Source organism: Protopterus annectens, chromosome 8.part0 (assembly GCF_019279795.1).
Source record: "Protopterus annectens isolate FY-2018-M chromosome 8.part0, PAN1.0, whole genome shotgun sequence".
Lineage (NCBI taxonomy): Eukaryota > Metazoa > Chordata > Ceratodontiformes > Protopteridae > Protopterus > Protopterus annectens.
Genome location: NC_056741.1, coordinates 58,526,026 through 58,553,525, shown reverse-complemented (window position 1 = coordinate 58,553,525; position 27,500 = coordinate 58,526,026). Strand labels below are relative to the sequence as shown.

Sequence of the window (27,500 nt, the reverse complement as noted above, 5' to 3'; positions counted from 1 at the left end):
CCCCTCCAAGATATTCAAATTGTTAACCTGTTCCACTGTCTTCCCTTCTATCGCAATTCTCAGATTCTTCTGATTTCCCCAATTTGCTGTCATTACCACTGTCTTATCTGTACTCACTTTCATCCCATGCGCCTTCAGTTTTGTATTCCATTCCCCTATCCTTTGCTGATGTTCTTGCTCAGAGTCTTCCTGTAATGTCATGTCATCTGCATTCAGCAACTTTCTTGATTTGTCCCCTCTCACCTGTTTGCTAATGTAGTCCATCACCAGTTTAAACAGCAGTGAGCTCAGAGATGAACCATGATGCATACCCAGTCCCACTGGGAACCCCTCTGTGAGACCACTGTTCTTACTTGAGTCATTGCTCATTGCACATGGCTTGCACTAATTTTATCAATGTTTCTGGGACTTCAGACTATCACAATGATTGCAGAAATAAGCTTTCTTGGGACTTTGTCATATGGCTTCTCCAAGTCTAGAACTGCAAAGCTGGAATCTTTCCTCATCCCTAACTTCTTCTCAACTATCTGTATCACTGCAAATATCGGCTTGGTTGTCTACAGACTATCACAAGCCTAGTCAATCACCAGAGGTAAGAATCAGACCCTGTACTGTGTATCTCTGAGGTGAAGACCTTAAAGACCTTAATCATTAGAGCAAGCCCACCCTCTGAATCTGATTTGCATATTCATTTATCAGTCACTCTCTCCAAAACTTTCATGCAGTGTGACAGGAGTTTGATTCCTTGGTACTGCCCACCCACAGTTGTGACTGTCCTCTTTGTTCCTGTACACTGGCACAAGTATGCTTATGCTACAGTCATCTGGGATACATTTTTTCTGTCCATACTGCTATGAGTACCCTGAGGAGTCATTTCGCACCTATGTTACCCGACATCTTGATCATGTCTCCTGTGACCTCATGTGAATCTGCTGCTTTCACTCACTTCATTACCCTCAGTATTGTTCTAATTTCTTCTAGGGTGGTCTCCTCCCCTTTTTTCATCATAGGCTGTGTCTGGGGGCAGTATACGTTCTGTGGGGTTTTCTTCATCCAGAAGCTGCTGGAATTGCTCCTTCCATCTACCTTTGATGTCCTGTGGACTGGTGAGCAGGCTGTTGCTGGTATCCGTTATGAAAGGGGTCTGATTATCTTCTTTATATTTCTGCCTTTGCCTTGCAACCTGATAGAGTTTCTTTGTGCTGTCTATCAATGCACTTTCCAGAAGTCGGTGGAGTGAATCTGATGCCTTGTCCTTTAATATTGCAATCCTCTCTTAACCAACCAATATTCCTTCTTAGCCTGGTCTGTCTTTTCTCTCTCTCTTTCTCTCCCACTTTTCCTGTACTCTTTCATTTCTTTCTTTCTTTTGACGACTTGCTGGACTTCTGCATTACACCAGCAGCTTTCCTAATGTAACTTATTTCCATACCTGACTCAGCTACATACCTCTTCTGTAGTCCTTAGACATTTTTTGAGGTGCTGCTATTCTTCTTCAACTCCACCTATTTTCTCTTCTTGCTGAGGTGCTAAAACCCTGAGTAATTCCTTGAACAGGACTGGTAGAATAACAGGGTAAACTACATAGAACATTGAACAACTACATCACCCTATAGCGTTTACTGTATGTCATGAACCACTGTCTGTCACACCTGGTCACCGAACCTCTGGTCAGTACCTCATCTCCTGAACAAGTGCTGTCCATGTGCCATAAGTACTTGTAGCAAGACATCATTTTTGGCAGGGCTGAAATTGCCATGCACCAAGTCCTCCAGACATGAAGATACATGGGAGCACATGATACAGTGCTATAGTTAGCATAGTATCTCGAATGGTAGAATAACAGCTACAAAAGGATAAACTACATAGAATGTCCACTAATTAAAGGGAAGGTTGTGGGATATGCCATAAGACAGTTGTAGAGACAGATAAGCTAATACATTTAGCAGGCATGCATACTGACAGTATGTGTAGGATAAGGCAGACATACAAGTAAATATCCTCTCTAAGCACAAAGCTGTCAGTGAAAAGTGAAAAGCAAGAAAATTAAGAGCTCTGACAGTACTACAGCTGGGAAATTTATTACAAAAATAAAGAAAAAACAAAACAAAAATTACAATGAATAAATCCTTACAAAACAGTGGTGAGTGCTTTCAGGGATCTACCCCTTCATCAGACAACAGTTAAAAATCCCATAATTCTTTAAATACTGGAGATGATGTTTCAAAAATTACAGTTGTACCCAATAAGGACATAACAATTAGTGCATCAGTACATATTAGCACAGTTGTGCAAATAAATAGACCATACACTAAAGGAGTTATAGCTAAGTAAATAAAAAATGTATATGTATATAACCTTGTATGGTATTTAACTCACTCACTTGCTCGCTGTCTCTCTCCCACTCACACATACAGACGCATGAACACACACATCTCTGACAGAATTAAATTTTTTTATTTTTTCACCTCACTAAATACGTCTTGTTTTATATGGTGAGTCCTTGTAACGGCTGTTGCAGTTACTTTTACTGATTGAGATGTTTTTATTTCTTATTTTTTTTTTATCTTTTATTTTTTTTATTTTTCTTTTGTAGTTTACTTTTTATTATATTACACTCACTAAATGCAAAGCTATATTTAGCAATCCAAAACATATCTTCAAGTTGCTTCTTTCACTCCCTGATTCAAGGCACCTTAATATGCTGCCTTGAAGCAGCTGACATGTTTTTTGCTGGGCTTTACCTGTACATTAAGACCATGCTGGAGAGGATTTGTTGTCCAGTCAGGGTGATGATGTGCATTTTGACATTTTACCCACTGTATAATGTCATCTAACTTGAGAATTTACGTTGCAAATTTAGCTGTAAAATCCTCACAACCTTCTTCCTGTGGTAGCAAGTTATTTTGCAGCTTTGGTCTGGATTGATCTTTTTCTCTGAACCAGCATGATTTATTAATTCTGATTGTATTCCTCCCTGCATTGTTATCCTCGTTTCTGTGTTCATTCCTGTCTGTATTCCAATCTGTTTTCTTGTCTACATTTTACCCATATTCCAAATGTGTACCATCTATGCAATGACTTAGGAAGCTTCCATAATTCCAAGTACTGACAGCAGCATGTTTTGTGTTTATGTACATTTTTAGGATCAAAGTGCTTGCTTTCATAAGTTCCTAACTTCATAGTTATTATTAAGCTTACTTTCAAAAGAGACTATCAAGAAGCTCAGACACATCACCTAGTACTGGTGGGAAAATAACAGTGTCCCCCATTAAAAAGATTTCTCCACATATTCCTGAAGAAAATTTGCGATCACCCATCCAGTCATCTAGAGCAGTGTTAAAGATTGCTAGGGAAGTACCCTTCTTGATAGGTAAGGGCAGCCTACTCCAAAACCCGGGTCTGCATTGGGTTAGGTATCTGGCACACCATCTGGTGCTGTTAATGTGGTAGTGTAGTTTTATGTCTCTAGGATGGGTGTTTGCTTTGCCACTTGTTCTATTTAGGTGAAGAAGTTCAAATAGTACTGGTTCACTCATAGCACAGAAAGCTAACCAGAAATCATCCCTCAGCAGTCTGTCTGACAGTGAGAAGAGGGAAAGAGCTTTTATTATATCAGACTAACTAAGAATGCTTAGACCCGAGTGAGGAAACGTTGGGTTTCTCAATCTGGTTTAGGTGCTTAGTAAGATACGTACCAAAGGGTATATTATATTCAATGATGATCTGAATAAGGGAGGAATAAAGTGGGACTATAACTTCTCTGCACCATGAGAAAATGCCACAATTTAAATTGTGCAAGGCAAAAGGATTTTCAAACTACCACACAGACATGTTGGTCAGTTGAAAGTCTATTATCAAATTATGTACCCAAGTCCCTGATGACTGTGTCACATTTAAGTGGAATGTTATCTAAATGATAAACTACCATCTGAATTTTTAGAAATAGCTGCTGATGCCATCACATACCTTGTATCCATTCCTATTAACCATTCAATATCCGAAAACCTTGTTCCCGAAATCTGGAAGATTTCTCACATTATACCACTCCATAAAGTGGGTAACTCTAAAGAGTTTACCAAATATTGGCTAATAGCCATACTCTCGCCTTTATCCAAAATACTGGAGCGGTGTATACACACACAAATTATGGAGTACCTCAACACCTACAACCTTCTCACTAACACTCGGCATGGCTTCAGGCCTCATCACAGCACCACAACAGCCTTTGTGCCATTTTACTCATTTAGTAAGTAACCATTAGCGGACCGGAGTTCCACTGTGGCAACCCCTAACTGGGAAAAGCCGAAAGACAACAACAACAACTCATTTAGTAAGTAACCACAGAAATAATGGCGACTATGTCTCTGCTATCTTTCTTGGCCTCTTCAAGGAATTTGATATGGTTAACCATAACAAACTTGTTAAATTCCTCTCTGAATTGAATCTTAGCAAATCCAGCATCAACTGGTTCCAAAGTTATTTAACAGGTAGACAACAAGCTGTACAGTGGAAGCAAGAACTCTCTCCTTTATTACCAGTCATGCTGGCTATTCCCCATGGCTCCATTCTTGGTCATCTACTCTTTAGTTTCTTCACTAACAACCTCCATACCTCTTCTCCACATGCCTCAGTCATCCAATATGCTGATGGCTCAACACTAATCTGATGTCCTTCAAGGATGCATCTGCAGTCCTTACAAATGGGTTGTCCTGTCGTCAGGCAGCCCTTCGGTCGGCCGGATTCCAAAGTCTGGGTCTGGCTTCGGCTGGTGTCGCGCTTCACCCGACGTCATAGCTGCAGTTTTTCGGGTATAAAGGCATCAGCCGACGCCATTTTCCCCAGTCTTTCTTGCCGCGTGGCGCCCAAAGCAGAAGCTGTTCGCAAGTGCCGGTCGGTCAGAACCAGAGATTACTACTACCGAATACTACTTCGAGGACTTCTAAAAAGCTAAGTACCCCGTTGGGGACTCTTTCTTGCCTCAGCCGATGTCAGAAAAAGTGAATAACTGTTTAACTTGTGGGAAACAAATACCTCATAAAGATTTCCACTCTTACTGCTTACCTTGTTTAGGCCCAGACCACGACGTAGCAGCTTGTCTAGCCTGTGCTTCTTTTAACCGACGAACGCTTAGACGTCGGTCGGAATTTGCAGAGCAGTTTTTCGGCTCTGATTTTGCTTATATCATGCCGTCGGATCCTCCGACTTCACAAATAACCAAAAAACGCAGGGAAAAGGACCGACACTCGCGGTCCGTGGTTTCGGCCAAAACCGCGCTTTAGCCAACCACGAGTGTCTCGGTTTCGGCTGAAACTGAGCAAGCGGTTCTTCCCCCAGCCGAAAACATGCCTTCTACCGAGGCCTCTTCTAACCTGGTGGAATCGGCTTCTGAAATCCAACCTGCAGTTGCGGTTTCTCAGGAATTATCAGACACTATTCCCTTGGATATTTCAACCCCTGCACGTGAAGCTGCTAGGCCTCCTGCAGCCATGTCTATTAAGGCTTTTGCCAGGGCTAAAGCAGCTAAAGCTTCAAAAACTGTGCCTGTCAAGCCCCCCTCTCACAGGCCCAGCACCAGTTCCCATATGCTTTCTTTGGCAGAGGATCTCATTTCTTTAATTCGTGGATCCCAGCCTCATCCAGACAGGACCACTCATCCTCCTCCAGAGAAGAGGCCTAGAGCAGAGCCCCCAGAGCCAGTATCCACAGATGATTCCTCTGATGACTCAGAACATACAGACCCTCCTGAGGCTCCTTATTCCCCTTACGAAGACTCTGATGCTGAAGAGTCCATACCTTCAGCCTCTCCACCTGAGGAATTTTCCTTTGGGGAAACCTTGCATGCTATGAGGGAACAATTTCAGTGGCAGGGCCAGGATTTCTCAGACTCCAGGAAAAGGCTTAGAACCTTTCTACATTTGCCACAACATAGGCCTTTAGCTATACCTCCAGTTCTTTCTGTTGTAGATGATGCATTTAATGATGCTTGCACTGCTCCTGATTCATTACCTCCGGCCCCTGCTAAGCCCGATAGGTTCTACAGGGTCCCAGACACTCATCACCATTTATACAAGGCTCCTTTTGCAGATCCAGAGACTATCTCCCAGGGCCCTAAGGCTGTAGCAACTACATCTGCTAAAACCCCTCCCCTCTGAAAGGGAATCCAGGTCCTTAGAGAGATGGGGTAAAAAGTTTACACTTCTGCTACTCTGTCAGCTAGAGCTTTGAACTGTCAATTTCATATGATGCAATATCAAGAGTTTATGCTAGACCAGTTAACTAAAAAGCTGTCCTCTGAAGAATCTTTAGATAAGAAATATGTTCAGGAAATGGTACATAACATACAGCAGGTTAGTAACCATTCTTTAAAATGTGGCTATGATGCACTGGAGGCTTCCTTTAGATCAGCCATGACTGGCACAGTTATCAGGAGACATGCATGGTTGAAAGAGCAGGCATTACCAGACCATGTCAAATCAAAGCTTTTAGATGCACCCATGGACAAGGTCAATTTATTTGGTTCTCCTGCACAGCAGGTACTGAAAAAGATGGAAGAGAAGGCGAAATCTGTACAAACAGTGAAAGATTTTTTACAGGTTCAACCTCCAAGGTTTAGCAGGAACTGGCCCTCCAAGAATTGGTCCTTTCCGGACTCCTCTAAGACACAGAGAGGCAGGAATAGGCGTTCAAGAGGCAGAAACCAATCCAGGGGTGCCTACAGGGGACGCCAGTGGCAAGGTAACAACCAGCGAGGCACGCAGCCACCACCACTACAACAACACAATCACAGTGACTTGGCTGTGGCACCGCCTACCAGGGAACAACTGGAAGCACCCTTAGGTGGAAAGCTAACCTTATTTTCAAAGAACTGGCATTGCATCACAAGGGAAAAATGAATTTTGCAAACTATAGACCAAGGTTACAGGTTCCATTTCCATACTCTACCAGGAAAGAGAGGAATGCCAAACCTACCACCTACTCAAAGGGCAGAAGCTCTAAAGCAAATATCTCAATTATTAAGAATGAGAGCTGTGGAAAAGGTACCATCTATGGAACAAGGAAAGGGATTTTACTCCAGACTCTTCCTGGTACCAAGAAAAGAGCAAATGGAGGCCTATTCTTGACCTGTCCACTTTAAACACATTCCTCATTGTTCCAAAATTCAAAATGCTGACCCTACAGCAGCTTCTTCCCATGCTGGGCAAGGAGTCTTGGCTGGTAACTCTAGATCTCAAGGAGGCATACCTGCATGTCCCCATACGACCAAATTGCAGAAGATACCTCAGATTTCTTGCAGGATCAGAGCATTATCAATTCTCAGCATTGCCCTTTGGCTTATCTACTGCGCCCAGAGTGTTCACGAAATGCCTGGCATCAGTAATTGCTCATTGCAGACTTCAGGGAATCCAAATCTACCCCTACCTGGACGACTGCCTGATACAAGCGGACAACAAAAGCAAGCTAACAGAAGACTTACAAAGAGTCATTTATCTGCTGCAAGCCCTGGGATATACAGTCAATATAAAAAAGTCAAGGCTGATTCCATCCCAAAGAATAACCTTTCTGGGTGCAGAGCTTGACACATCAAAACAAATGGCATTCCTAACTGCAGAAAAGAAAGAGCAACTACCTCTCTACTTCTTGGCATTAACAAAGCAGAACCATCTAACTGCAAGAAAAGTACTGCAAGCCCTAGGCTTCATGGCATCCTGCATAATTCTGGTCCCTCATGCCAGACTGCATATGAGAAAGCTACAGTGGTACCTAAAGAATTTGTGGTCTCAACACAAGCGCAGCCTAGAAACCAAAATTCCAATAATCCCATGCCTGAAACAAGAGTTCCTGTGGTGGGCTCAGGCCTGTCAATCAAACACAGGATTGCCCTTCTGCAACAGTCAACCAAGCCAAACCATCACAACAGACGCCTCAGACCTCGGTTGGGTGTCACACATGCTGGACAAGTGCATACAAGGCTTATGGACTCAAGACCAGCTGCGCCTACACATCAATCTAAAGGAAATGCTGGCAGTAAAATTGGCAATCCAGTCATTCAGACCATTTCTCCAAGAAGGTCAGTTGATGATAAGGACAGACAACACCACAGTTATGTGGTACATCAACAAACAGGGAGGCACACATTCATACCCTCTATGCCGGCTGGCACTGGACCTATGGGATGTGGCTCTGAGCTACAACATTCAGTTACAAGCAATTTTTGTGCCGGGAAAAGAAAACATTCTAGCAGACATATTAAGCAGAACTACCACGGATGCCCACGAATGGATGCTGCATCCGGACATCTTCAAAGCCATCACAAGAGAATGGGGATTACCACAAATAGACTTATTTGCATCCCCACTCAATCACCAGCTAAAGAAATTCTGCACAAGGACGTACCACCCACTTGCTTGGAAGGTGGACTCCCTATCTTTCAGTTGGAAAAACCTGACAGCATACGCATTCCCACCACTTCCTTTGATGCACAAGGTGCTTTTGAAGATCAAAGAGGAACGTCCAAGGATCATTCTGATAGCTCCAGACTGGCCAAGGCAACATTGGTACCCATTACTGAGGAGCATGTCCCGGGAACAAATATGGGCACTGCCCCTGATCCCATTGCTGTTAACACAGAACAACTACAACATCCTGCACCCAAACCTGAAAACTCTGCAGCTAACTGCCTGGAACATTACATAAGAACAATTAACCCAAATTTATCCCAAAGGGTTAAAGACATAATCCTTGAGGCTCGTCGACCTTCAACAAGAAAGAATTGTGCAGCAAAATGGAAAAGATATCTCATTTGGAGTACTGCAAAGGGAGAAGATGTGGCACTGGTAAACATAGCCAACATCCTGGAGTACCTGGCAGAGCTCTTCCATACAGGCCTGTCCTATTCTTCCATCAAGATACATGCATCAGCTATTTCAGCAGAATACAGCTTGGATCCTCCTGTCTTCTCACATCCTCAGCTCAGGCAGTTTCTGAGAGGAATTAAAAATGTAAAACCTCCCAGGAAACCACCATTGCCAGCATGGGACTTGAACTTTGTGCTAGAAAAATTGACACTTCCCCTTTCGAACCAGCAGCAACAGCAGAATTACAATACTTATCCTGGAAGACTGCTTTCCTGCTGGCAATCACCTCAGCAAGAAGGGTCTCTGAACTACAGGCATTAATGGCAGTGCAACCCTTCCTGATCTTCCATCAAGATAGAGTGTCCATGAGACAAATCCTACATTTATGCCTAAGGTGGTATCCAGAGTGTCTTTAAATCAGGCTATCCACCTACCTACATTCTTCCCCAACCCACAGAACAGGGAGAAAGACTGTTGCATACCTTGGATGTACATAGACAATTACGCTACTACCTGGACAGGACCAAGTCCAATAGAAAAACTGACCAGCTTCTGGTAGCATATGCAACAGGAAAGGAAGGAAAACCAATTTCAAAACAGACAATCTCCAAATGGATAGGAAATTGCATTAGATTTTGTTACTCCTACCATGGAAAGAAAATTCCAGAGAACATCAGGCCTCACTCCACAAGGGCTACAGCCACTACCACAGCTTTCTTACGAGGAGTGGCTACCAAGGACATTATAGAGGCTGCTACTTGGACCTCCGTGCATACATTTGCCAAGCATTACAATTTACCTTTATACTCTAGATCCCGAGCAGGTTTTGCCACTGCTGTTTTGCAAGGGATCCTAACTACACCATAATCTCTCCTTTTCCTCCTCCCCTAGTTTAGCTATGGTATTCTACCCATTTGTAAGGACTGCAGATGCATCCTTGAAGGACATAGTACAGTTTTGTACCTACCATAAATGTAGATGTCTGATAGGAATGCATCTGCAGTCAGGATTACCCACCCACCTTCCCCTCTGCGGTACTCCTAGGGTATTTGCCATCCTTCAGCTAGCTTGGCCGGGGATCTATTATGGTGTATTTGTTTGTATATATGTACATACATGCTTATTTTATGTGTTTGCTCTCTACTATTTGGAAACATTGGCATTTATCCAAATTTGGCCATCCAAGAGGGCACCTGGCATCTGGGGCAAGAAACACTGAGGAAAATGGCGTCGGCTGATGCCTTTATACCCGAAAAACTGCAGCTATGACGTCGGGTGAAGCGCGACACCAGCCGAAGCCAGACCCAGACTTTGGAATCCGGCCGACCGAAGGGCTGCCTGACGACAGGACAACCCATTTGTAAGGACTGCAGATGCATTCCTATTGGACATCTACATTTATGGTAGGTACAAAACTGTACTTTCCTCTCCTTCCCTGCAAGAACTCAAAAAACAAACATAGGCCTCTTTTCTTTCTGTAGAAAAATGGCTTACCAACTGTCAGCTAATACTAAATCCCAATAAAACTAATTTTCTCATATTCCAGCCTACTAATCACACTACTCCTCCACCCACATCTACTTTCACATCTAACAACAAAACTATTATCTCTCCTGTTACTCACACCAAAATTCTAGAACTTGAGATAGACTGTAACATGAAATGTGACACATTTCACTCACCATAAAGAATTTTTTTTTCACTTTTTTCACTTAATTACTCTGACTTGTGCTAACTATAGGCTGCTAAAAGCTTTTTGTGATAAATTTAAATTTTTTTCTGCACAAAATAAATTCAACAAATATTTATATATATGGATCTAGGATGTTTGCTTGAATGAGCAAACGTCCGAATTCATAATAACCGAACACACTTTAACAAAAGCGCTTTTATCAAAAAAGCGCTTTTGTTAAAGCGCGTTACAAAAAAAAAATAAAACAATACATTTACATTTTAGCAGGGGGGCTTTGCCCCCTGCACCCCTTATGTGAGGGGCTGTGCCCCCCCCACAACCCCTACTTTAATATTCTCCCTCTAAGACTGCACTAAAGTGGGAAAAAGGGAAATTTCCCTTACCCGCACTGTAGTACAGCCTCGGCAACAGGCATACTTATGCAAAAGTGCTTCTTCGGTGAAAAGCACTTATACGTAAGTATGCTCGGCCGTTTGGGTTTCGGTCATTTGCTCATTCGAGCAAACGTCCAGAACCCATATATGTATATATATATATATATATATATATATATATATATATATATATATATATGTATATATATATATATATATATATATATATATATATATATATATATATTCTGTTTGTTCTTGCAGTTATAAGGTACAGGGTTTGATTCTCATTTTAAAAGGGAAATTATCTAGACACCCCTGTTAAAATGCCAGGTTTTTGTGATATAAAAAAATGTTTTCCCACCTTTAATGTGACCTATAACCTGTACAAGTCAAATAAAAAACAAACAAATCTGTTAGGGGGAAAAATATAAAACATAAAAAACGTACAATAAGCTGGTTGTTGTGTGCACACCCTTAAACTAATACTTTGTTGAAGCACCTTTTGATTTAATTAAAGCATTCATCCTTCTTGGGTACACACCTGCTATCAATTATAGAGACTCTGACTATCCCCAAATAAAGTTCACCTGTCCTAGTAGGATTTTCCTGACATTTACTCAGTTGCCTGCTACAACAAAAAATATGGTTAGCTGATAGCTTACAAAGCATCAAAGGGATCTCATTGTTGAAAGGTATCAGTCAGGAGAAGGGTACAAAAGCATTTTCACAGCATTGTATATACCATGGAACACAGTCATCAAAAAGTGGAGAAAATATGGGATAACAGTGACATTGCAAAGAACTGGACATCCCTCCAAAATTGATGAAAAGAAAAAATGAAAACTGGTCAGGGAGGCTGCCAAGAGACGTACAGCAACACTGAAGGAGCTGCAGAAATTTCTGGCAAGTACTGGTTGTGCACTGCATGTGACAACTGTCTCCCATATTCTCCATATGTCTGGACTATGGGGTAGTGTTGCTAAACAGAAGCCTTTTTCTTACACAGAAAAACATCCAGGCCCGGCTAAAATTTGCAAAACAATACATCAAGTCTCCCAAAAGCATGTAGGAAAATTTGATATGGTCTGATGACACCAAGGTTGAACCTTTTGGCCACAATTCCAAAAGGTATGTTTGGCACAAAAACAACACTTTGCATCACCAAAAGAACACCATCCCCAAGGTGAAGCATGGTGGTGGCAGTATCACACTTTGGGGTTATTTTTCTTCAGCTGGAACTGGGGCTTTAGTCAAGGTGGAGGGAATTATGAACAGTTCCAAATACCAGTCACTTTTGGCCCAAAACCTTCAGGCGTCTGCTAGAAAGCTAAAGATTAAGAGGAATTTCACCTTTCAACACGACAATGACCCCAAGCATACATCCAAATCAACAAAAGAATGGCTTCACCAGAAGAAAATTAAAGTTTTGGAATGGCCCAACCAGAACCCAGACCTAATCCTATAGAAAAAAATGTGGGGTGACATGAAGAGGTCTATGCACAAGAGATGCCCTCGCAAGCTGACAGATTTGGAGTGCTTTTGCAAGGAAGAGTGGGCAAATATTGCCAAGTCAAGATGTGCCATGCTGATAGACTCCTACCCAAGAAGACTGAATGTTGTAATTAAATCAAAAGGTGCTTCAACAAAGTATTAGTTTAAGGGTGTGCACACTTATGCAACCTGCTTATTGTACATTTTTGTTATTTTTTTTATATTTTTTTTCCCCTAACAGATTTGTTTGTTTTTCAATTGAATTGTACAGGTTATAGGTCACATTAAAGGTGAGAAAAGTTTTGAAATGATTTATTGTTTTTATATCACAAAATCCTGGCATTTTAACAGGGGTGTGTAAACTTTTTATACACACTGTATATTATCTGCTTAGGAGTCTGAGTTCTATTCTTATGGCAAGTATATTGAATGCTGACACTGCAGTGCAGCATAAGGGAGGTGTTTCTCTCCTGAGTGTGCTGTCATTTGGATGAGACATTAAACCAAGGCCCTATCTGCTTGACCTGATGATAGGTGGATGTAAAAATCCCATGGCACCTGTGATGCCCTACCACTGGACCAGTAATCGAGGAACCTCAATCCTTACCACTGGCAACAGTAGGGGACATACACTGGGAGGATAAGTACATATACAGTATTTCTAGATGCAGCTCAGTGCATCAACTGCAATTTCCCTTAAGAGCACACAAAAGCCACAGTCTGGAGCTGATTTCTCCCCTCCCTCTTTCTCCAAATCCCCAATAACACTCCCCACTGGCACAGCTATAGAGTTGAGATCTCAGCTAAGTGACCAAGCCAAGACCTCCAGCAGCCTCTCTGTCCAACCAGTGCTTTGTGTCCCTGCCCAAGTAGCTGACACACACACTCTTGAAGTTTGATTTACACACACACACACACACACACACACACACACACACACACACACACACACACACACACACATATGGGAAAGACTGGCACAGGTTTACTAGCTATGCCCCCTTCTGCCCAGGCTATAAGGTAGTATAAATGCCACTTTGGGTATCCCCTGCCATCAGTCACTCCTTATCAGCTACTTTAAGGCCCTTAACAAAGGGTGTCCAATCTTACTGTGTAATGTTACTATTAATACAAATGGTAGTTTGACCAAGAGCAAGGCTATTAGGAGTGGCCTATGCAGTGTCACCAGATAAATATGCAACTTAATCTAGGCAGATCAGCCACAATGAAAGGTTTAAATATATTTAATAATAAATAATAAAAGAGCAAGACAATACTAAATATATTTACATTGACATCAGAGTTCAAAATCACAAGAAATATTTAAAATAACATTGCAGGACAGTCTCAAATAAATAAAGAAAAACATCTAAATTAAGCTTTGCTATATTGCTATACACTGGTTAACTTACTTACAGAGCAAGGCAAATGTGAGGTGAATGGCTCTTCTTATCATGTCCAAGGCAGGCTAGAGAATTCTATCTCTCACTCAGAGAATTTTCGAATTACTATCTCAAATATTACTGCTGGGATAGCTTGTAGAATGACAGCATTTATTGTCATCTGACTCTATTCCAGGTTAAAACCCCCACTGTTGGAATCTGGCAGTATTTAGCTTCTACCTGTGAAAATACATAGACAAGGGCTTTTCCCTCAGATCTTTGGCAAGTGGTAGAAGTCAAAAAGCAATAAAACAGTTCCAAGACAATACAGAAAACCTCTCAGCACAGACTCTGTGTCTCCTTGCTGCCGCAAAGTAATTTAATTTCAGCTATTTTTCTAAAATTTACTAGACTGAGGTTTAACCTCCTGTGTTCCAGTTTCTGCATTTAATATATATATATTTAAACAGTTACAATAGTACATGCCCATTTCTGTTCTTTTCCAGTAGGGCACACTGTGGTTACATTTCAAACAGCACTTTGCAAATACTTTCAAGCAGTTTGATATACACATGACATACAGTTCTAATACATTTGTAACACAAGCATTTTGTATACATTATGTTGATATTCTAAAATGACATTTAATTATTTACAAACTTCCAGATAGCTGTGCTGGCTGTATCTCCTTTCATCACAACACCTATCAAAAAGAGTAGGGGAAGTTCCTTGAAGCCCTGGCCAAATGTCTACTAGCAGTATAAATGCCACCTTGGGTCTCCCCTGAAAAGAGGCTACTAGCCTAGTGGGACTAACCCTGTCAACAAAAGGATATGTAGATAGATAGATAGATAGATAGATAGATAGATAGATAGATAGATAGATAGATAGATACATGGATAGATAGATAGATAGATAGATAGATAGATAGATAGATAGATAGATAGATAGATAGATAGATAGATAGATAGATCACATATTACACAAACACCCAGCCATGCCCAACACACAGTTACCCATTCACTCATGCACATACTCACAAATGCACAGACACACACAGTCACACACAGTTGTTCTACTCTATTCATACTACTGCAAGTACACACACACACACACACACACACACACACACACACACACACACACATACACACATACACACACAGTCACACCCACTTACACTCCACCACCACTGTGGCTCCATTGAACTTATTTTGTAATGTGGCTTCTCCCACTGACTTCAATGGGCAACCACAGCCTTTGGTCTATTGTAAATTTTCCAGCCAAATATAGGAATTTATACTGCCGACCAAGTCACTGTAGAAATTTCCAGGAAAATCACATGTGTAATTAGCATTAGCGTCTTCTCTGGGTTGCCTCATGACCATTTTCCTTGGCTAGCATGACTTCTCTCCACACTGATGTTTTCTGCTGTATTAGGGCAGTCTCTGAACAGGAATGGCTCACTGTGAGAGGATGGCCACTCATGGCAAGGCTTACCTTGCACAGTAACTCTTCATGAATCCCAGGAATTGTGTCAGCATGTGAAGATATATGTGTTGACTATGTGAACCACAGATGATGTGCTGTCTATACTTTGCCATGCAGCCTGAGATAAATTCCATTCTGAAATCATGTTAAATGTGTATATAAAACTGAGATGAGACCTTCATGACCTGTGGCAAACAGAAAATGGAAGTGAAAAAAAAATCAAAAAGAACCGAAAGGACTCTAGGCAGTGATTACCCCTAGGTGATGTAGGAAGAATAGCGTGGGATAAGGTTTAAGTACACTGGAGGGGAAACGTGAGGTAAAAACTAAACTTGCTAAAGGCACCAAGCTATTCGCTTTTAAACATAAGTGATCTTTTTCTTCTCTGTTTGCTTGATGAAAGCAAAGAGAATGATTTGTGTTTTGCTTAAGTTTACTCCGAGTTTGAAGTTATTTATGCATTTTCACCTAGTTTTCAAACTGTTAGGCATGGCAGATTTAATTGTTTGATTGTAGTTTCTGAGCAGACAGTAATGAAGTTCTCTGCATAATGTTTAAAGTCTGGTGTTTCTTCGGTGTTGTCATATGTTACTGACAAAAGCAGGCAATAGTGGAGTTACTACAACTAATTCCTGTGGGACCCTATTGTTAGAGATTTGTTGGAGGAAAACACATTGTTTCACTTGACATTTTTTAGCTGTAATTGTAAATAGTGTTTAAACAAAGTTACAGTGAGTTTGTTAAAAGAAAGTCTGGTTAATGTGAATATTGATAAGGAGTGGCCAATGGAATGCATTGTCTTAGAGAAGTCAAGGAAGATTATACTAACACACCCAGTATTATTAAGTTCCACTCTTTTTGTACTGACTAGGTTGAAATGATGCTGTTTACATTCCATGAATGCATGAAGAAACCATGCATTGTCTCACTGAGGAGGTGGTTAAGGGTTAATGTGCAGCTTGCAGATGCTCTAGGGATTACACTATTAGACATCACTTTTTTATCTGCCTTCAGTAATCCACATTCTCATGACTTAACTAAGGTTTATAAATACTGTGCTGTCTGACTACCATACCCAACCCTTTTCTCTTTATATTTTATTGCTGATTTGCATTTTTCATCTTGGTTGAACGAATAGATTATTATTCTCTGTGTGTATTTTTATTTACATAAAAGCATTGCAGCATTTTCAAGGACTGTATATATGTGTCTTCTGTTTCAGTCCTTGCCTTTGGGCCAGACTGGGATTGAAAACTGTCCTGGACCAATCCAACTACCAGATTATCAACTACTAAGAAACAATGCAAAGATGAGTGTCATGGGAATAACCAACAATGTTAACAACTAGCATACAAACAGAAGGAGTACTAGACTATGTATTCATTTATTCATTCATTTATTTAATGATTCAGCTAAAAACTGAGTCATAAGGCAGCACAACATAAAATAAAAAGATCCTACAGTAATACCTGGTTTAGTTAAACTACTGGTAGATGGCAGTCATTAGAGCTGTCTCTTTTCTTTGCCCCCTCCTTTGGGGGAATCTCTGTTTGGCCTACATGATCCCAAGTGACCCTGCCCTAAGTGACCTCCTCCATATTTGCAAAACTGGCAACAGCAATAATCCTCGATGAAGCATAGATAGAGATACCTCACTCTACAAATTCCTTTCCTCCAGAACACATTCCCCCTTCATTTTAAACAAAGCAGTTCCCTCATCCTCTTCAAACGCAATGTGGATGAGTGGATAAATGGGTATCCAGAAATAGACCATTGGCTTCACCACGCAATCCTTCATGGAAAGGGGTAGCAAGTTGGGAGAATTGCAGAGACTATGCTACAAACAATCTCCCCAGGCAATTATCTGGTAATCTAATGCTACATACGTTATTACTTATATTGTGACAACATATTGAATTTGTAAAAATGTAAATACCAAATGTATTTTCTTCTTTTCCTCACTACTATATGTGCTTCTTTCTCTCACTATGTGTAATTATGTTAATCTTGTCTTTCTTCATCCTGTACATTCTTACCTATATAACACCAATGTAGTTCAGTTACACATTTCTTATAGCTGTGATACCACCACACAACTCATGGCTGCTCAGAAAAGTACTCTCATAAGAAGTTAGACTCGGATGTATTCACATCTCATGGTCTTCAGGGACTTCTCCAAGGCAAACCTCCTACAATTAGCTGAAGGTCGAAGGAGTTTTATGTGCTCTCCAACACTGACTCTTTGACTTACTTACAAACCTGTTCATTCTTAGCCTTTCCAATGCTTATGTACCCAAGGACTGGAGAACAGTCATTGTAGTACACTCCAGAAGGGCATTCCTACCACTGATACTGGGAACTACAGACCAGTTCGAATTACCAGTAAATGTCATCATCATCATCATCATCAACCCACTTTGTTTCCATTTTCTACATGGGGTCAGGATGTCACATGAACTGTCACCATCTTTCTGGATTCGCTGATCACGCCTCTCTGTCACAGTTGCTCTCTCGCACAGTCTGTCTATTTCTTTGCTGAACACCCTTGTTTCCTCTGCCTTCTTTTTTCCTCAAAAAATTGTTATTGATTTCCAAATGTAACATTAGTTATAAATACAATTATCTAAATAAATAAGATGTTATAGTAAACTATATACAGTATTTACAAGTGACCTGAATAAAGTGAGAAAACCAATTAGAGCTACTTTAGCTTCTGCTCTGATGATTATGATTTCATCTAAAGCAAAGACATCATGTAACTCCAAGGATATCGGTAGCTTACATGACCTTGATCCAAACTAATCTGACTTTGTGAAAGGTAATTCATGCCCCTACTTAATCTAGTGGATTTTTTGATGAAGGCAAGTGTATGTGAACTGCCTACTTGGATCTGGCCAAGTCTGATAATGTTCCACACTGTGGCATTATAGAACAAACCCTGTTGAGTATAAACCCCTACATAAGTCAATGGATAGCTCATTGGCTTAAAAGTAGAACCATCTGAATCAATGTTGGTGGCACATTTTCCTCTAAAAGACTCAGGACAGCCAACATCCCCATGATTCCATGCTGGAACAATTATTTTTGTCACCAGCTTTGCTGATGTTAAAGATGGCATGAAGAGTCTCTGGTTAAATAAGTTTGCTGATGACTGTAAACTCAAACCAGTTTGTTAGCTGAACAGGAGGGATGCATATCCTCCATAAGGGACCACCTCTTACATTCCTGTCACGTCAGAACCATGGATTAAAGCTAAGTGCATATAAATTCTGGGAAGCAAGAACCTATCTGCATAAACTATATAAATGGCATCCTTCTCAAAACAGATGTTGTTGTTAGAGATCTAGGCACTTTTGTGAACAATGAATTATCCTTTGACCATTGTGTATCAACTATAGTTAAGAAATATTTTACCTAGCCCAGATAATTACTAGAGGAATAATCACCAGCTCAGAAAGAAGCCATTTTATTTTTATATTTTCACCTCTTCGAGGCTTACTTGACTATAACGATCCACTTAACATGTACTTATTCCAGACATATCACCCATTTTTAATTTTTGGGACATTTCCATCCTGGGATTGTTCATTGGTTCTAAGGATGATGCTTTTGCCCATTTGGATATTTTATTTGGCACTGTGTCTAGGATGCTTAACTTCTGGAAAACACTTCCCTTAACCTTTGCAAAGTAGATTTATCTTCTCAATTGTTTCTTACGAGTCTACTCACTTATGCTACAAATGGATATCTCCTACCAAAAAACAAAGAGACCACTCTGTTCTTTGTCATGTTACATCCATAGAGCAATAGTCTAACTCCTCGGGCAGTGGGATATTAGGCATACTCCACCCTGGTGTATTTCTCCCTTCCTTGCTGTTGTTATCTCTTTTGCTCTGTTTTGAAGTGCAAAGATTTCTCCACCTTGGGAAATTTGTTTTTCATTCAATTTCCCCAAAATGTGGATTAACTGTCTTTCTAGAAAGGGTACATTGAGGGGTCTCCCTGTTAAAAGTAGAGAAATCCTGGCCAAATAGTTGCAGTATGGTGTTGCCTTAGATACATTGCCAGCCATTCGATGACCCTTGTGTAGGCAGGTCACATGACAGCTTTTCTGAAAGGACCCCTCCTCTCACCAACAGAGGCAGGGTTTGAGCTGTTAGAGTCAGTCATTAAATTCCCTTACCAAATGGTTAAATTTGTTGCGGAGGACTTCTCCAGCTAATTTACCAGTCAGTGTAAAGAATTCCTACCACCCTCCATTGGTGCACCTCTGACCCCAACCAGAATGTCAGGTGTTAAAGAAGGGGGAACATCTTTTCTCTGTCCCAAGAAAGGTTCTCTTTAGATCATTGCTTTTTCCTTTTTACTTGCTCCTTTTTAATTGATTTTTTTGGGATTATGGCCAGTTCTATGCACCCTTGGCCTGGTGAACAGATTTAATGGTCTTCTCATGATATGGATGATGTAAAAGGAGAAGTGCTCCCTCATGTTTCACCACAGACATCAATCCCTGGCAGGCTTCTTAAAGTTACTCAAACATTGGCTCTGACGTAAGGCTGGAAGGGAACTACCATGTGATCACATTTGCCTTTTCCTAGTTTTCAGGCCTTTGGTTTATGTTGTTTCTTTTCTGGGTTTTGGCTGTTAATTATTTATTCTTCTTGTGTGAGTGATTTGTGCTGCACTCCTGAGTGGACCATCCTTTACATGTTAAACTGAGGCCCCATCTGCTTGAGTTGGTGCAGCTCAGGAGAATGTAAAAAATCCATTCCATAGGAAAAAGAGTAAGAGTCCTTTATTTGGGGAGGAGGGATGGCATAATGGTTAAGAGTTTTATTTACCTCACAGATACAAGGTACACAGTTTGATTTTGACTTCTGGTTATTGGTAGGTTATAAAAGCCTGAAGACTGATAGCCTAGTATGTACCTATAAACCTATGAACCAATGAGTGAAGATGGAGTGTCATTAGCTGTAGAGAAAATGTATTCTCGTTCTAATTGAAATGAGTCACACAGACAACTAGTCAGTCACACACACAGTGTGCAGGCAGGTACATAATCGTTCACATGTATGCAAACACATACAAGCACGTACTGAACTGTTTGATTAAAATTGTATATATAAGAGCAAACCTCTTTCAGCAGAACATGATGTTTTAGCAGTCTGGTAGTCCTTACAGTAGAATGTAGTTTTGCAGCAGTGCAGGTCTAAGATCTACTCATTAAGCTGTACCTGAAACCCAGGTCAAGCATAAATGAGATTGTTAAGATGTATTTAATAGAGTTACTGTGAAGGGATTAGAATTTAAATTTAAGGCTCTTTTAACACTAAACTGCTTCCATAGTAGTATACAGATTGACAGAGTTAATGTATCAGAATTTAAACTGCAATCCTTAAAACAGGACAACAGTATCATAAACCTTTCTAATGTGTCTTCATCAAATAGATTACATCCAGTAATGCTGCTTCCTTCTCTCATTTTCTGTAGGATCGACCACTGGGACAATGAGAATGAACGGCTTGTACTTATCACCCAGAAGTCAATGATCATCTGCAAATATGACTTCATCAGCCTGTACTGTGTTCAGATTCTACGTGTCCCGCTCCACTATATCGCTACAGTCTGCAGTGGTGAATTTACTTACACCAGGTCAACTCTTCACAAGTGGGTAACTTTTCCGACTTTAGAATTGTCTTGTTTGCATATGACTCTCAAAATAAGTTGATGTTCATCCGCATTGTGTATTATTGTCTCTCAGATGGAAAACTGAAAATTAAACATTTAAATGAATCCTTTCCTACTTCTTATGCATATACAACATATTGCATCGCTGTTGCAGTCACTAGGGGAAAGGGGAGAGGAGTAAGTATCTTGGCATAAATAAACGTGAAATAAGGCTTGGTCCGTGCCTGCAGTAAATGGTGGCATCTGCTTGCTAAGTAATAGTGGAAAAGTAGTTTGAAATGCACTTGCCTGCCTTCCTGGAGTGGAGGGCAACAGATATTTTAAGGCACACCGGCCTGATTGTGAAACAGAATATTAAACACCATTTGCCGTTATTCTAGGAGTGTCATATTTGCCTTAACTAGTAATAAAACAGGGAAAATGAATATTAAACGGAATGACTCTTTCCTTTAGTATTTGTGGACTTTGGTAAAATGTAGTACCTTCATGGCTTTCATTAAACTGAACTAGAATTTAAATTCTAACAATAATACTTTGCTCACCATGAATATTTCTATGGCCATGGTCTTGCTTTTTTAAGGTATCCAGAACTGTAGGCTTCAAGCCCTTTGGACAGTTACATCCATATTAGTTAGTGCTGTTGATATAGTCCGAAGTACCAAGTGCATGAGCCTTGATATTTATTCACAGGTAATTACTAGGCATGTGGTCCAGGACAGCACTAAGGAGTTAAAACCAGTTTCACAATTGCACCAAAGCACTATCTGTTTAAATTGTCTTGCTCAGTAACAGATTAAGTAAATGGAGGCTGAAAGACTCAAACTCCGGCCTTCATTGAGCAGCCTGTTAACAGTTCATTGCTTTAATACTTTGTGCTAACAACCAGACTAAATGTAAGAGTGACTTGATGATGTTTCTATTATTAAGGATCAGAACTCCACACATGTGCAGTTGTGTGAGACTCGATTTCTGTATTAAAAAATAAAGTTGGATACCTGGCTGAGCTGATTTCTAAAGTAACCAAAATGTTCATGCACTCCATGATGGAGAATAAAGTAATAATACTTATTACAGTCATCCTGCCATTTCTGGGGGGGGGGGGGGGGCAGTTACAGATATTCAGTGGAGAGTGATATAAAATTGAAGGGGTCTAGAAACAGAAAGAATGGAAACAAAGTAATTTCTGCTCTTAAAACTATGCTGTGTCAGTTCCCTTCATATTAAGCAGTAATGCTATAAGTACCATGCTTCATTTACCACCTTTAATTTGAAGTTGTTCTATCTTAAGCATCATACAAGTTACAGTTATAGAATATCATAAGCAGAGTGCAACACTCCCTCTTTTTAATTTAAATCTGTAATTGTATGTGTCATACACGAATTGATTCTTCTGATATGAAGCTATGATGACTTGCGGACTGCATTAATTGGTATAAAGCTCCAGAGTCCCGCACCTTGCAGCACATTTACCTTAATTTATTTAAAGTTATAGTGTTCCTCTTATCCCTTACTCCACACTGTTTTCTAATTTAATATTCTAGTTGGCACTACCTCTTAGCTGTACAGCCTTCTTGGTACCATGGCAAAGAATACATTTCTTGATATTGACAATGAAGACTTAACTACAATTATTGCTCAACCTCTTTCAGCTAATGTCAAGACACCAATCCTATCTCCCCAAATCGTATCTAATTATAATAAGACAATTAAAAGACCTATCAATAAGTTACCTTAGTAAAGGGAATGACATAATTAAAGAAGAAGATTTAAACATGTGTCTGAACTTATGGCAAACCCTTACACAGGAATGTAAATATATAACTGCAGCATATGGTTTGATTAAAGAAATAAAATATAATAATCAAATATTAATTTCCAAATACTGGAGAGAGAAATTGTTGACAATTGAAGAAAGTAAAATACTAAAAGCAATTCACTTAACCATAAAATCTGTGTCCCTTCAGAAGCTATTATTTACCCAATTGATGATATTTAATAACGCGTATTATACGCGTCTCACTCTACACAAATTTAACTCAAAGAACTCACCAAAATGCCCATATTGTATAGATCAAACAGGCGACCTCCTACATATGTTTTGGAGTTGTAAATGTATTTTCAAACTCTGGAATTCCTTGAAACTTCAACTACAAAAAATGGGATATCAACATTCCACACTCTCCTGGGAATTTACGATTTTACATATTCCACCACCCAACTTGGAAAGAACCCAAAGAATTATACTAGTCAATATTTTTTTGTTGATGAAGTTATATATAGCTTCCAATTGGTTGAACCCTTTACAGACATCATGGCAAAATTTCAAGATAGTAGCCACCAAACATATTCTAGCACATAAATTTCTAATTAGTGATCATAAGAAAAATGTAAACAATACAAAAATATGGGAACAAATCTTTAACATTGTATTAGCTTAAAGTTCCATTCCACTATTCGCTGGGAAAAACTGAATAACTGTTGAATTTTATTGAGATAAGTCTTATATGGTTACTAGTTCTTTTTTCTTCATTATTTTTTTTTTAGAAGTGTATAGGTATGTATAATGATTCTATGTAACTGTTGGAAGCATTCATGTACATATTGTAAGTAGTTGGTAGTACTGTATTAGTTGTTTGGAAAAAATAAAATAAAGTATTATTATTGAAAAAAAAAAAGACACCAATCCTTCTGTATACATGAGCAAAAGTATTGTAGACAAACTATTTGCAACTTCTGTATAGTTTATATATGCAAAGGACAAAAGAGGGAAACCTGGGATGTTTTAATGAACTTATATGCCAGTCAAATACCTTCATGCTCTCTCACGTAGTAGTGTTCTGTAGAACTGCACTTACAAAATTTGTTGCATGTTGGCACTAGGTTCTACATCTAATATGATGAATACTTCCAGTAAGCTACTTTTTCTTCAAGAGTTCCTCAGTTTTTTTACTGTTTTACAGTTGCAGAAACAGAACAGTAAAGCTGAAAAGTAACATAGAACCTGTTTTTTTTTCACTCAGCTTTAGCTTCAATTTTTTACTCACCATATTGTTTCTCTCCCCTTGATAAAACCCTATGACTCATTCATTCCATGCAGATGAGGTGTGAGTGGACCAGGAGCAGGCATGTCATCCATGCACTTGCAAATGGTTTTATTTTTTGGTCTTCTGACCACAGCTCTTGCCTGGCAACTTGCTCACTGTTTGGCTTGTAATGGGCATTGCCAGGGATGTGTCACTTGCTTCAAATAGTGATGTAACGCCTCAGGGCTGCCCCCTCCATTTGAAACCAATTCTCCCACATGGTCCACTGCCATCACCAAGGAATGTAATGTGGGGCTGTGTACCATGGTCATACACTCCATGTATCCCCCTGCAGAGAGGTGAGCTGGCTAAACCATGTCACCCCCTCCTTCCATGCATTAGCTGCAAAAAACACCTGAACTGCTAACTGAACTTCAGCTGCCAGGGTTATAGCCATGGCTTTTTTCTTGTATGCCATTACATCTGGCTGGTTTTATGATCTTGAATTTACAAAAGTCCTCCATTTTAAGACTTGGCACAAACCATATCAGAGACGTGACACCGAAATGGCTGGTTCAAACAGTGTAGATGAGTTAATTTAAAGTTGCATAAGTCAGACTAAACAGGGAATCTAAATGGAAAGATAATGAATTCAGCAAGCAAAGGAGTGTAGAATTGGTGGAATTGAATTCATCCTTGTGTCTTGGTGACTACCTTCATGAGGTGGACCCTGTTTTTGCAAAATCTCAGCAAGATGACACTGATATAGAGACTTTATTTTATATAGCATGTATCATGGACAGAAATATTTTAATGATGTTAATATATATTTTGTACCTAACTTCTAACTTTAAGCATTAACATGTCAGAGCTTCTTAAGGTGATCTTTTCACACCCACTAAACTCAGTGTCCCACTTTCCCACTTCCACCCCGGTAATCAACTAACCGGACTGCATCCCCCCTTTTGCAAATTTCTAGATTCATAGATTCATAGATTCATAGATTAGTACTAAGCTAATTGCTCTTGTGAGCCTTTTTAAGCCTAGCCAATTATCCCTTGTGAGACTCAAACCCTGCACCTTGTGTTTGTAAGGCAAACACCTTAACTATTAGACCACCCACCCTCTGCTAATGTAGGTATTTCAGTTTTGTGTTAAACCAGTTAAACTATTCTTGTTTTAGAATAGTACATAGTGCAATATGTTTTAGTTTTGATTCTAAAGGACACCAAAGTACTGTAAGGTTTAATTGAAGTCTAATAAATGTAATACACATAGAGCAATTTTAGTAAAGCAGTGATGTCCCCATTCCCCCAACACAACACCACGTGAAAAGAGTGTGGGACCTCCCCCGTGTTCTGGAAAAATGTTGTGTAGTCAATAGGAATAATATGTCTTCCCTGAAGTAGTATGATTAACAAAGTCAGCAAAAGTAAGTAAATAAACAAAACCTTATGGTGTACTTGCGTATATCTGACATAGAAGTATCTGGTCTGAAAGCAGGCTGACAGCATTACTAATATAGGTATATTCACTGACCAGAGAAGAACATTGTATTTATTTATTTATGTACAGACAGGTGAACTGGATTACTGTGATACTTTTTCAGTCAGACTTTTTGTTGCATACAGAAAATAAGTACAAATTCAACAACAAGGAATGCAAACAGTTTCAGATTCAATGCTTTACAGAATATAATGCTAAAAACATCTGCTGTTATGAAAAGTAGGTAATATCAGAGCAAATATTTGATAAGTCTAACATTTATTTTATTATTTATTTATTTATTTATTTTTATTTATTTTACATTTGTTGACCGGGCTAGTCCAGCTGGATAATTTCCATTTTCAGTGGAGGCCCGGGGAGAAAAGCTCCACAATTAAAACAAGGTTAAACATTTAAGCAACAATGCATACATTTTAGTGTAGTAGAAAATACAGCGAAAAAAAAAAAACAGGTAAAAAACAAATAGCCTAAGCTATATATTCATATTTTTTTTTTTTTTTTTAGAACAGTACAGTAATTTAGTCATTTGAAATAGCAGGGAAAGATAGTGATTTTTACGTAGGGAGGTATGGCTGAAGAGCGAAGAAGTCATTTAGTCTGGATTGGTACAGGAGCAGAGCCAGAAGTTGTTAAGATGTAATAGAAGTTGTTTTTTGAAAAGTTGAAAGGAGTCTAGTGAGGTAATGTTCTTTCCATCCATCATCTTTACCTGCATCACAGTGAGCAAGTGAATCTTTCAGTTTTAATTATCATAAATAATTGCAATAAAGGTGGCCAGAATGTTGCTATAGTGGAGGTCATCACTCCTCCAGACTTTAAAAGAGGTATGAAATTATTGTATGATGGATGAGTAATTGCATAGACAATCACAATAATATTTATTTAATTAGCTATTGTTTTTGTGTTACTTTAATAACTGTAGACATAGACTAACCTTAAAGGACTCAGCCACAGCCTGGGAAAACAGCAGTGCAACAGAAAAAATGAATTGACATAAATTGATAATATGTCATAAACGATAACAAAAACCCAGGCGAGGAAAGTGTCAGTTACCAAAACCAAAATAACAATCCAAATGCTCAAGTGCGGTAACTGAAACACAAGCAGGCTCCTCAGGTCTCCATATGCCAGACTAAGATAAATACTGGTAAATACTGATACAAAAAGTATCACACTGGTTACAATAAAATAAGGATGAACGTTCTTTATTAAACAGTTAGCGCTTTCACCTTCACGGCTTCATCAGACTGTGTTCAAACCATAAAAAACATAAAAAACAGTCATATATATATATATATATCACTTCCAATTAAAACCATAATTGCTTAATCACATCCAATAAAAACATTCTAATCTGTAGCTTAAAGAAACATTGGAAGTACCAGTATACCAGTGTGATACTTTTTGTATCAGTATTTACCAGTATTTATCTTAGTCTGGCATATGGAGACCTGAGGAGCCTGCTTGTGTTTCAGTTACCGCACTTGAGCATTTGGATTGATAAATTGATAATATATAACTGCTGAATATTAAAGTTCAGATTACTGAGTGAAAGGGATAGTAGAAGCTGTTCTTAGCAATCTCAAAAGAAAATACTATGGAAAAAAGTAGAGCTGCAAAGCTATGATTAAAACAGAAAAGGAGAAACAAACATTAAATTAAAATCTATGGAAAAAAGTACAGCTGCAAAGCTATGATTAAAACAGAAAAGGAAAAGCAAACATTAAATTAAAATCTATGGAAAAAAGTACAGCTGCAAAGCTATGATTAAAACAAAAGGAAAAACAAACAAATTAAAATCTATGGAAAAAGTACAGCTGCAAAGCTATGATTAAAACAGAAAAGGAAAAACAAACATTGAATTAAAATACTATGGAAAAAAGTACAGCTTCAAAGCTATGATTAAAACAAAAGGAGAAACAAACATTAAATTAAAATCTATGGAAAAAGTACAGCTGCAAAGCTATGATTAAAACAGAAAAGGAAAAACA

General features: G+C 39.3%; 1 protein-coding gene across 1 annotated transcript in view; it reads left to right on the top strand.

Moving 5' to 3' along the window:
* Positions 1–27,500, top strand: part of LOC122808644 (tumor protein p63-regulated gene 1-like protein) — a 228,537-nt gene that overhangs the window by 108,156 nt on the left and 92,881 nt on the right. The window contains exon 3 of the mRNA XM_044079610.1: positions 20,783–20,959. Coding sequence (XP_043935545.1) covers positions 20,783–20,959 — 177 coding nt within the window. The remainder of the gene's footprint in view (positions 1–20,782; positions 20,960–27,500) is intronic.